General features: G+C 38.0%; 1 protein-coding gene across 1 annotated transcript in view; it reads right to left on the minus strand.

Annotated features, from left to right (window-relative positions):
- The window catches only part of osbpl7 (oxysterol binding protein-like 7), a 17,063-nt gene that overhangs the window by 4,839 nt on the left and 185 nt on the right, over positions 1-12,039 (minus strand). Inside the window, exons 2-17 of the mRNA XM_037691248.1 lie at positions 11,081-11,224; positions 10,954-11,007; positions 9,683-9,796; positions 9,451-9,603; positions 9,228-9,354; positions 8,681-8,799; positions 8,502-8,591; positions 8,271-8,294; positions 7,881-8,031; positions 5,780-5,886; positions 5,547-5,703; positions 4,762-4,908; positions 4,540-4,676; positions 2,967-3,104; positions 2,187-2,250; positions 855-933 (exon numbers count right to left, since the gene is read on the minus strand). Of these exons, the coding sequence (XP_037547176.1) occupies positions 855-933; positions 2,187-2,250; positions 2,967-3,104; positions 4,540-4,676; positions 4,762-4,908; positions 5,547-5,703; positions 5,780-5,886; positions 7,881-8,031; positions 8,271-8,294; positions 8,502-8,591; positions 8,681-8,799; positions 9,228-9,354; positions 9,451-9,603; positions 9,683-9,796; positions 10,954-11,007; positions 11,081-11,224 (1,805 nt within the window). The remainder of the gene's footprint in view (positions 1-854; positions 934-2,186; positions 2,251-2,966; positions 3,105-4,539; positions 4,677-4,761; positions 4,909-5,546; positions 5,704-5,779; positions 5,887-7,880; positions 8,032-8,270; positions 8,295-8,501; positions 8,592-8,680; positions 8,800-9,227; positions 9,355-9,450; positions 9,604-9,682; positions 9,797-10,953; positions 11,008-11,080; positions 11,225-12,039) is intronic.

Raw genomic sequence — 12,039 nt, forward strand, 5'->3', positions numbered from 1 at the left:
ACGTAATTCCATTTTTTTTTCACTACTTCCACTTTGGCTACTTCCGCTTTGGCTAAATGTAATTCCGTTTTTTCACTACTTCCGCTAATGCTGCTTCCGCTTGGGCTACTTCTACTTTTGCTAAATGTAATTCCGTTTTATCAAATCTAATTCCATTTTTTTCACTACTTCCGCTTTGGACACTTCCGCTTTGGCTTAATGTAATTCAGTATTTCTTCACTACGTCCACTTTGGCTACTTCTGCTTTGACTTAATGTAATTCAAATGGTTTTCAATACTTCTGCTTTGGCTACTTCCACTTTAGCTTAATGTAATTTGTTTTTTTCACTACTTCTGCTATGGCTGCTTCCATTTTGATTTAATGTAATTCAGTTTTTTTCAAATGTTGTTGTGTTTTTGTTGTGTTTTTTCAAATGTTGTTCATTTATACCTCAGGGCCACCGTAGAATCCCCAACTCTTTTGAGAACACCTCTACTGCGTCTAATTCCCTCTGTCTCTGCATTTCTTTCACACCTTTTCACATGACTCTTGTAAATGAGTCCTCGAGGCTCAGTGGGAACTAAACTGTATAGATAAAGGTTGAATGAATGAATGTGCACTGTGTTTATAATTTTAGTGCTTAATGTTGATGTCAGGGCTTTCAGCTCAACATTACCTCTATCCTCTGGTACTACGGAGACTAGGCTGTATTATAAAGTTACTTGTTATATGGTACTTACAGGGTACACACCTGTTATGTAATGATATCAACACGCATTATCGTACCAAAGATAATATGTACAATACTACTGTTTTGACAGAACAGTAATGATATTACAAAACAAAGAGCCTCATCTAATACACAATTATTTACCTTGATAAAGTCACATTGACCATTCCTGTCGGATAAATCTCCAGAGACTTCCCCCAGAATTTATTCTTCCATCGTTGGTCTGTTAAGAGATATCATTATACGCTGATGATGTTGGACATTATCTACAAGTCCAGGAATAGCATTTTAAAATAGAGATGCACCAATTCTGGTTTTGTGGGCCGATACTGTCTGATACTCGATTTTAAAATAACTCTGACTTGTCGATAACAATTTTTTATACGATTTTCTTTCCATAAATTAACTCAAACTCATGCAAGGTTTTTTTTCCTTTCAATTTTTGTATTAAAAATCAGCTGTAATTTATATTACCATAAAAAAAACTTTGGTCTACCTAGGTTATTTTTGAACTGCAGTAGGTTACAGGCTTTATATCTCTTCAAAATAATAATAACAATAATATTAATAATAACAATTATGTTGCTAAGATAAAATAAAACAAAATAAATAGGGTAACAATAAAATAGGGTAAACATAAAATAAATAGGGTTTCAGGATCTGCACAAAAGTAGTGGTTTAGAATGCAACAGAAAATGAAGAAAATAAAACAATATCAGCTTTTGTGCACCAAAGCACAAGTCTTTAAAGACAAAGTTTGAAGGTAAGATACTGATAACTCCACAGAACACCACTTCAAAAACATGACATTTCTTTGCAAACCTTTGTCTTATTTTTACTTAAAACATAAAAGCACCTAAGATCATGACAAACTCAAAATGTACTAAAGGCATTTAACTTCATGTGTTCAATTTAAACTTTGTAAATAAAAATAAGTGCACCACATGAAATTATAACTCCACAGAACGCCACTTCAAAAACCACAAACCATTCCGTTTAACCCTTATCTTTTCATTGAGCTTTAGCTGCTCAGCTTAGTTTTATGTTCTTGCAGGTGACACAGTTTTAAATGTCGGATTAAACTTTGCAAATGTTTGGGTTGTGGCGTCTCCACAATTTATTTCTTCTATGCACAAATTACAAATGTCTATGTTTTGCTTTTCTTTACTCACGGTAAAAAAAAAAAAAAAAAAAACATACACACCAAAGACATATTTGATGGTGCATTCATGAACCTTAAAATTTAGGATTTCTCGTAACTAACCGTTTAAAAAGGAAATAAATGATTGTTGGGTTTTTTTTCGGATTTGTTTGGACAGTCACCGATTTGAGCCGATCAATGTGAAAATCGTCCGGTATCGATTTCAGGCAGATTGTTCGGTGCATCTCTGTTTTAAAAGTATTTCATAGCCAGATATGAATAGATGATATAATCAAGAACAAAAAGAAATTTTAGTGAGATAGCACAAGTCCCACCTTGCCAAAATGAGAAGTTTTCTGACTCGGTGTGGCAGGCTGAGATGGGCGGGTGATGGCAGACCTGAGAACATTTGAGAAATTCGTTTAAAAAAAATAAAAATGACTGCTTTAATTTTTTATTTTTTTTTTCAAAACTACAACTGTAGGTGTTTCGTATTAGATAAGATACAAACCAAGAAATTACTAAATTACTTGAATGACTAGGAGGGAAGATGCAGCACAGAAATATTTTATAATATAATAATCAAAACATCATAAAAGGTCTTAATGAGGAGCTCTAACTTTGTCGTTTAAGAAGTAAATTGCTTTGTTGAGGAATGTTTAGTTAGTTGCATTTATTTACAACTATCTGAAAATTATGACTATAACATTTCTTGAGAGACTATGATTTTATTGAATCCCTAAATCACCCAATGTTAACGTGTAAATCAAGTGAGCTATCGTAATTTACCGAGCGAAGATGATAAGCTCATCTAGTCTTACCAATAAAAACCTAAGTTTTATTATAATTAATCTCCCCATGCTACCATTACCTACATGAAACAAAGAGACAAGAGCTAGAGAACTGAAATTTACTGAAGAGGTAAAAAATGAGTTGTTACAGATGAAAGAAACTAAATAAAAAACAAAAAAATAGAAAAAGCCAATAACAAAGCAAGAGCTAAAAATACCAAAATAAATAGCATAAAGTATGCAGAAATAAATTGTGTGAATTTAAAAAAAGAAATAAAGCAGGAAAACTTTGGTGCGAATGCTGATTCAGCGTTAATAAAATACCTGCTCACTGATGAAGCGGAAACCCCGATCCTCTCGGATGCACTCGAAGGTCTCCCCCAGCACCGGGTTAAAGGGCTTGTAGCGGTTTCTGAAGGTTGCAGTGCTATAACCAGAAATGGCAAAGGCAGCAATGTAAACCTGGATGAGACGAAATACAAAAAATATACAAGTCTTTTTGAGTTTTTTAATATAAATATGAATATTTGTTAATTTAGTTTATGCAACCAGAAACAGAAAATGATTTTCTTTGATGCTGTATGAAATATGATCACTGGGCACATGAATATGTTACTGTAGTGTTCTACGTCCCTCAGAGAAGGTCCACATCCTGTCCTCAGAGACACTGGAACTAAACTCTTCCTCCCCCTCTTTGCTCATCCCTTTCCTGAGCAAAGCCAGACAAAATGACTCCTTACAGGATCTACTTCCTGCAAAGTTTATCAACTCCCTTTCCTGAAAAGTCAGACAGGGCGACATGTCATTAATCTGCATGCAACAGAGGACAGAACTTTGTCATACCCCAGGACAAGAGGCATGTGATCGCCATGGCAACGAAGGAAGTTTGCCAGTTGGACAGAGTTTCAAACAGAACCCCTGTTGTGTACCAGTATTGTGTGAAAAACCCAAATGTACATCTGTGAAGAAAATGATGTTTTTAAGCAAGGTGTTACTGGGTAAACAGGTGTTACTGGGTAAACAGGTGTTACTGGGTAAACAAACAATGTTTTCCCTCTAAACTTTGAGAGGAGGTGAGTTATCTCATCAAAATTAATTTATGCAACTCAGTTAACGCCCATTTTGTTGGTCAGAATTGCGGTGATTGGATACAATTTGCATAGCCCCCCCCCCTTCTAGAATCAGGTAAAACTGAAACTCAGGGGAGGAGAACGTTCAAGTCGCTGTCTTCTTCGTGGCTTTTCTAGCTGTGGTGAGCCAGGCTCCCTCCATCCTCCATCTTGGATGGAGTCAGCCGGCTGAAATGTGGCGAAAGTCCACAGAACTCTCTCAAACACCCCGGAACGATGGCGCTGTCGTTCTGAATGAATCGTAGTTCTGGAGAGAGCTTACAACTTCCTGGGACGACAAACACCGGCTCCTTTCCATCGTATCCATCGTGGTCATGATGAGAATGTCTTCTGGTAGGACAAGCCATCTTCCTCCTGATGAAGGTCAACTTTAGACTCAGTGCCAGTCGGTTCTTTTTAGACACTTAGAGTTTACTTCACGAACCTCAGAAACTTTAATTTTTAAACATTATAACATCTCTCCTCAAAGTTTAAACTATTTTACATCATCCACCTCTGAAATAATACTATTGGTTATTCATTCTTATTTCACACTTGCCATAATTTCATATTGTTGTTATTCAAACTTACAAGAAACGTTACAGAATCGTGACTAACCAACTGGGTTTTTGTGTTTAATTCAAGTGAGGGGATCACAACATTGCCAAGAATCCACCACTATTTTAATCGAGGTCATCCGCATTTATTATTATAACTGCACACCTGTTAAAAGGTGTGCACACCTGTTTACTCTTGCCATATCACTACATTACCGTAGGCGGTCTTACCATCCTCTGGAATGGGTCTGGGGTGTTATTCGCCGTGTCCAGCAGCTCGCTGTACTCCAACTCTTCACACAACCTCTGCAGAAGGCTGACGGGCTCGTTCAGAGCAGCTGGCATGGAGACTCGAGCTAAATCTTTACCTGGGGGAGAAAAAGCACAGGCATTTCAAACAAACAGCCAATTTACAAGTTTGGTTTTAAATATTTAGTAGTGAGAGGTTCTTGCCTATGTTGTTGTAGAGGATGGCCACGAGGCCTACGTGGCTGTTGTCAGGACAATGAGCAGGTAACGTGGTTCGGCGTCCAGTGCTCTTAAGCACAACATTGTTAGGACTCCTGGAAATACTTGCATGGTACTTTCTGGTGGTTGATGCTGTAGATTTAGTAACAACAGTAATAAAAACCGTTAACAACAGCACCTCCAAACATGAGGCCCTCAGCTGGAAAAGGGTTGGCCTCTCTGGGTTGAGGATGAGGTTCTGCCTCGTGTCGATGAGTTTAGTTATCTCAGGGTTTTGGTCATGAGTCAGGGCGGAAATGGAGCGTGTGATCAACAGAAGGATCGGTGCAGCTTCCACAGTACTGCAGACTCTGTGCCGGTCCATTTTGGTGAAGAGAGAGCTATGCTGCAAGGTGAAGCTCCTTTAAGTCTACGTCCCTACCCTACCTGTGGTAAGGATGCTCCCTGGACGCCTCCCTACAGTCTCTGTCCTCCCAGAAGAGCTGGAAGAGGTGGCTCATTTGAATTTGGTTTATGGATTTGTAATCGGGAGTGTTGACAAAAACATCTAACTGGGTTAAGTTTCCAGATGTTGAGCTAAAACGTGACCTTGTAGGAATTGAGGGTCATTCACAACACACACTCTGAGCTCTAACATCTTGGGATGTATACAAAAGTCTAATTTATTTTCTGTTTTGAAACTAAAGGGTCAACTTGTCAGAGAAAATGAATAAATTAAAATGGCACGTTCTGCAGGGACAGAGCGAAGCTGCAGGTTTACGTTCACTCACCGTGTCCCTCCTCCGGCTCAGAGTTTGTGGTGCTCCCATCACTGAGTCCAGATTCATCAGACACCTCAGAGGAACTGCCCCACAGGATGTTGTCACTGGCATCAAAATATTCTGCAGCCGAGTCGGCTACTGAAGGCGGCCCGAGTGACGACGCAGGCTGATGGAGAGAAAGATGGAGGAACATCAAGACAATGTCAGAAAATAAAAAAACATGCCAAGCGTCGTCGTCTTACCCGATCTAACGAGTGAGGCTGGTGAAGGTCGTTGGCTTGCCAGGCTTCCTGCAGCTTCTGCCTCTCCAGGGACAGAGTTTCATGCACCGACTTAAGAGAAGCCAGAACTGGAACGGATGTAAAACAGAGGAACAACAAGTTTTTCCTGTTTAGTTTTGATCTGTTGTGCTGTTCTAATTATTCATGTATCAACCCGTTCAGAGAGGCAGGGGCACCATAGATCCACCCAGAAAGGCCCCGGACCGGGATTTGAACCAGAGGCAGCAGCTCTACCAACTGCTCCACCGTGCTTCCTCTTTTTAGAATATTAATGTTTACACTCTTTTAAATTAAACTGTAAGTATTAATGTTTCATTTTTTAAGTATTTGTTACTCTTTAGTACTGTATGCAACTTTTTGTGTTTAATAAATAAATTTAAATGTACAAACCTCTTGTTATATTGAATATTAGCACATTTATAAGGTATTTAATAAAGGCTTATATTTATAATATATAATAATTTCATTAAAAGTACTAAGCAAAGACATTTTAAATACACTTAAAATAAAATCTAAATGTATTATTCAAGCATAAAACAAGTGTGTATTGAAATACATTAAAAGTATAATAAGTACACTTTAAGTTGAACCACTTTAGCACATTAAAGTAGATTGAATACACTTTACATATATTTAAATCAACTAAAATGTATTAAGTACAAAATAAGTTGTTTCAAAATAGCACACTTACGTACAATGTATTTTTCTACAATTTCAAAAATAAATTTGATATATTAAATTTCAGTATACTTAAGTATATTTAATTTTCACCTGGGAAAAGACCATTAACATTCTCACTTAAGGACAATTTAGAGTTACCAATCAGTCTAACATGCATGTTTTTGGTCTGTGGGAGGAAACCGGAGTACCTGGAGAAAACCCACGCATGCACGGACAGAACATGCACACTGCACATGCAGGATGATTCTTTGACCTTCTCATTGGGAGGCTACAGCTCTAACCACTGCACTGCCATTTAAAATATTTAACCATTTAAAATTAAAATTAAATGCCAACATAAACAAATTTAAATTTATTCTGCTAAAATATGTGCAGTTTTTTAATTTATTTTGTCTTCTTATGCTGCAATGAACCTTTAGCTACTATTTTACTACAATTAGCTTCTAGCTACACTTTTTTTTTTTTGCTACATTTGGCTTTTAGCTACTATTCTGCTTCTTTTAGCCTTTAAATACAGTTTTTAGCTACTGCTTATTTTGTCTTTAGCATCTATTTTGCTATTTATAATAACATTTAAGGTTATTTTAGTGTTAACATCTGTACTACTTTGAACTTTTTCTGCTCATTTTAACTTTAGCATCTTTTTGGTAACTTTGGCTTATGTTTTGCACAATTTATTTTTATGGGTTCATTTGTTAATTTTAGCTATATTGTGTTAATTTCAGCTACTGATCTGCTGCTTTTAGCTACTGTTCTGATGTTTCTATATTCTAGCGTTGTTGTGCACTTTTTAGCTTTTAGCTTGTGTTTTGTTCATTTTAGCTTCTGTTCTGTTTGTTTCTAACTTTAACAGCTCAAATGTAGCTTTTGCAGCCAATTTTAATGTTCAAACTGCATTTTCACACAAAAAAAGCAGTTTCTTCACTTTGTGTATGCGCATTGTTCAATATTAACATATTTATCAAGTTTTCCCAGATATTTCACGCAGCACGGTGGAGCTGCTGGTAGAACTTGCCTCTCAGCAAGCAGGTCGCCCCAGTTCAAAACCCGGCTGGGGGTCTTTCTGGGTGGAGTTTGCATGTTCTTGACGTGCATGTTTTCTCCATGTACTCCAGTTTCCTCCCACAGACCAAAAACATGCATGTTAGGCTGATTGGTAACTCTAAATTGTCCCTAGGTGAGTGGTTGTTTGTCTCGTTTGCCTCTATGTGTCCCTGTGATGGACTGGAGACCTGTCCAGGGTGTCCCCTGTCTCTTGCATATGATTGCTGGATATGGACACCAATGACCCCCGAGAGATGGATGGAAGTTTTCCCAGATATTTCCACAAACTTCAAGAGTTTATTTTAAAAATATCTTTCAGTGTGTTTGTCTAGCTGACCCCGCAGTGACACGGCGCAGATGTCCTGCTGGATTTTCTTGCCCTCGGGTGATGAGACGGTGTGGGGGGACAGCTGAGAGCAGACGTAGTCGGGGATCGAGGGCACTGATGCACCGAGGTGGGACGAGCTGCTCAGGTGACTGGAGGACAGCTGTGAGGTGAACAGGACAAAGGATTTACTGGTTAGTTTAACAGGTCCCCTGTTAGCTGTCACTTTCGGAGCTGGTGTCACTGGTTTGATAAGAAAGCATCAGCTTGGCTTCACGTGACGCTGACAGGAACTTCAGCTACATCTACATGCACACTACGCTTCATCTCACACAGCCATTTTTAGTCAAGATGGTGTTCTGCACCGAGGTATAGATCAAGCTGTTTGATGTCACAACTCACCGATTTGGAAATCCCACGAATAGGCTTTGGATTAGATAAAAGAAAAGCCCAAAATGTTATTTGGTTTTTGGGATGTCATCTTTTTAGACATTCAAAACAAACATAAAACTTTAAATGTAAAATGAATCTAAAGCTAAGTAGTCCTTTAGCTTTAGAGTAATTCCATATATGCACTTAGTCCATTAAATTCATCTTAAACCTAAAAATGCTAATGATTTTATCGACTCTTACCATGCCCAGGGCCTCCACTCTGGACAGTGTGCGGGAATGACCCCGTATTTTTCCCGACTTTGTCTTCTTTGGTTTCTCGAGTGAGAGATTCTGCTCCAAAAAAAGGTTTACTTAATTTTCCATTCATTTGAAACTTAATTTCTGCAGGCGCATGAAAAATGTTGGAAGTCTGTGCGCACCTGTATGCTGATGATACGCTGCAGATCGCCATTAGTGAAAGCCTGACACGTCTCCAGCGTCTGGAGCTGCTGAATTAAACGGTTCAGCTCGGAAAGGTCCAGATTACAACGGTTCAGCTCTGAAAACCAAACCAGTTTTATTTATAAAGCAAATTCAGAACAGTCATAGATGACAAATGTTGCAATCCACACTAAAAAAATAGCCAAAATAACATTATCGATAAAAACAAACTTTGAAATAAAGTAAAAGCCATAAGAATAAACAATAATAAATGTGCTGTTCCGGGCTGCTGCTAAAAAGCACGTTCTCCCTTATTAACCCTTACGTCAACGTTTTAGTCAAATGTAGGGTGAAAATGACAGATGTGAGTCTTCAGAAATTAAGGTAAAATAAATCTGTGTATCATCTGCATAGCAATGAAATCCAAGGATATTATGTCCAGTGTTAAAAACAAATGGCTCCAAGATTAATCCTTGAGGGACTCCACAATTGATGGGAGGGCTGTAGAAGAGGAGAAAATTCTCATAAGATCTGACAGACAAATACCCTGAACGCAGGTATCTGGATCGTGGCTTTGCCTCAGCCATGCCGACACCTTGGTGTTCACAGCGGTATTGGCTGAAGGCAGAACCCCTGACCCGCCGGCTGAATCTTCCATCCCTGCAGAGCTCCGCTAACATAACAGAGGCAAAAAGACACAGACGCTACCGTAAGACTCACTTTGGATCATCTGTTGAGAAAGTTATGTTTGATTTTATTTTATTCTCACCAAATCTCCATTTCTCAGAGCCTGACCGGCTGAAGCTGAGTGGGACAGCGTCTGCAGGATGCTGCTGTGGGCGAACGCTGTCTCGTTCTTTTTGTACCGGCGGTGCGCTTTCAGCTTGGTCACCCAAATGTAGAAGAGTTCATGGCTCTTTGCCTTGGTGGAAAAATATGTGTCTTTTAAATTCTAATACATCTATTAGGTAAAAACCGCTCAGCGGGAGTTAAACCTTTACCTTCATGTGGTAGAGGATGTCTCCTGCGTCCAAGTCAATCCGATTGGACTTCTTGTTAATTGACATCACAGCAAGGCTGACGTCTAACGAACCCTGGACTCGTCCCCTGGATACCTTTTGTAAAACAAGCAGGTTTAAAAGTTGTCAAAACTTGTTATTAAATACAACCATTTATAATAGTAACTTAAATTATGTCATAAATAAATGACACTACCAGACCAAAAAAAAAAAAAAAGACTGATGCAATTTATTTAAAAAGCTTGTTCAAAGTAAAACTCAATTGAAAAGACAGTAGATAAAACCCCAAGTTAACTAAAACATAGCTAAAAGTGTAACAATTAGCAAATTCATAGGTAAAATTTAAAATTTTCAAAAGATTAGATAAAAACTAAAAATAGTAGTTAAAGGTTAAAATTATGAAAACTGTAATTAATACAAAAATTAGCACACTGTGACTAAAAGTAAATATTTACAAAACTGTAGCTAAATGCTAATATTAACAAAACCATAGCTACTATAAACATTTAAAAGACCTCAGCTCAAGGCTATAATCATTCACACAATATTAGATTTGACAAATTGTATTCACGCGTAAGCTGCTTCCACATTTTATCTTTAGAAAATGTTGCAGCCAGGAGATTTTCTTTTAAATATTTATTTTGAATTTTTTGTCTCAACGTGAAATTAAACGACCGTATTTTCTGGCGTATAAGTCAATTTTTAGTCCTGTGACTTATAAGCCGAAGCGACTTATATACATATTTATAACGCAATTTTTGACTGACGCTTTAAATTTCTAAGAACTGCAACAGCGAGTCCTCCCGTGCGCGCTCGCTTCACTCAGCTGGTGCAGGCGGAGGAACGCTGGAGAGCTAGCGGCTCCAGTCGCAATGGATGGATGGATGGTTGGATGGATATGGATGGATGGATGGATGGATGGATGAATAGATGGATGGCGCTGCGCCCCTTAGGCGAAAATTGAGTTGTTTTGACCATTAAATAACAGCATAATAAATGTGACTTATACGCCGAAGCGACTTATATATGTTTTTTTTCTTCATGATGCGTTTTTTGACTGATGCGACTTATACTCCGGCAAATACGGTAAATCAATAATGTGCAGAAAAGTGAGTAATTTGTCGTGCACAGAAGAAAAACTAATTTAATGCAAAATTTTTAATATTTATTGTATAAAAATCTAAAACATATTTTTTGTTGATAGTATTATGAAATTTGATGTTTATTATTATAAAGACTAAATTTTCACTTACATCTTGTTGATTTTTGGAGTAACGTAAGATTCCTGCTTCCAGCACGAAGTATCGCTGAAATGTGACAAAAGAATAACGTTAAAATAATGATTATGGCTCCATTTTCCACGATGTGCTGACTTCTCACCTTGTGCCAGCCTTTGAGAGGCCACTTTCTTCTCTTGAGAAGATACCCTTCACAGATTCCTGGAGTGGTCAGAACTTCAGGATTTTCACTTCCTGTTCGCATTTCTACTTGAAGGTCGTCGATCACTTCCCAATCTTTGATGATCTGTGGAAATTGGCAGCCAGAAACTCACTTGAAGGTGATTTTATCATTTAAGTTTTTCCATGAAAAAGATTAAATTAAAATGTTGGTGCCTTTAAACATCACCCTGTTAAAACATTCTGCCTCCGGTCGCTATAATTTGAGTTTAGTCCAGATTAAAACTATAATGCAAGTAGCAAGTCCTTTAATTCCTTTTGTTGAACAAAACATAAGGACCAGACTGATTATTAACCAACTTGTTAATGACCCCGTTACTGACCTTTAACTGACCTGTTACTGACCCGTTATTGACCTGTAACTGACCTGTAACTGATCTGTTACTGACATGTTACTGACCTGTACTGACCTGTTACTAACCTGTTACTGACATGTTACTGACATGTTACTGATATGTTATTGACCTGTTACTTACCTGTTACTGACCTGTTACTAACCTGTTACTGACATGTAACTGACATGTTACTGACATGTTACTGACCTGTTACTGACCTGTTACTAACCTGTTACTGACATGTTACTGACATGTTACTGACCTGTTACTTACCTGTTACTGACCTGTTACTAACCTGTTACTGACATGTTACTGACATGTTACTGACCTGTTACTGACCTGTTGCTGACCTGTAACTGACCTGTTGCTGACCTGTAACTGACCTGTAACTGACCTGTTACTGAGCTGTTACTGACCTGTTACTGACCAGTAACTGACCTGTTACTGACCTGTAACTGACCTGTTAATGACCTGTAACTGACCTGTTAATGACCTGTAACTGACCTGTTACTGACCTGTAACTGACCTGTTAATGACCTGTTACTGA

This window comes from Nematolebias whitei, chromosome 17 (genome assembly GCF_014905685.2).
Source record: "Nematolebias whitei isolate Nwh7 chromosome 17, NemWhi1, whole genome shotgun sequence".
NCBI classification, from domain to species: Eukaryota; Metazoa; Chordata; class Actinopteri; order Cyprinodontiformes; family Rivulidae; genus Nematolebias; species Nematolebias whitei.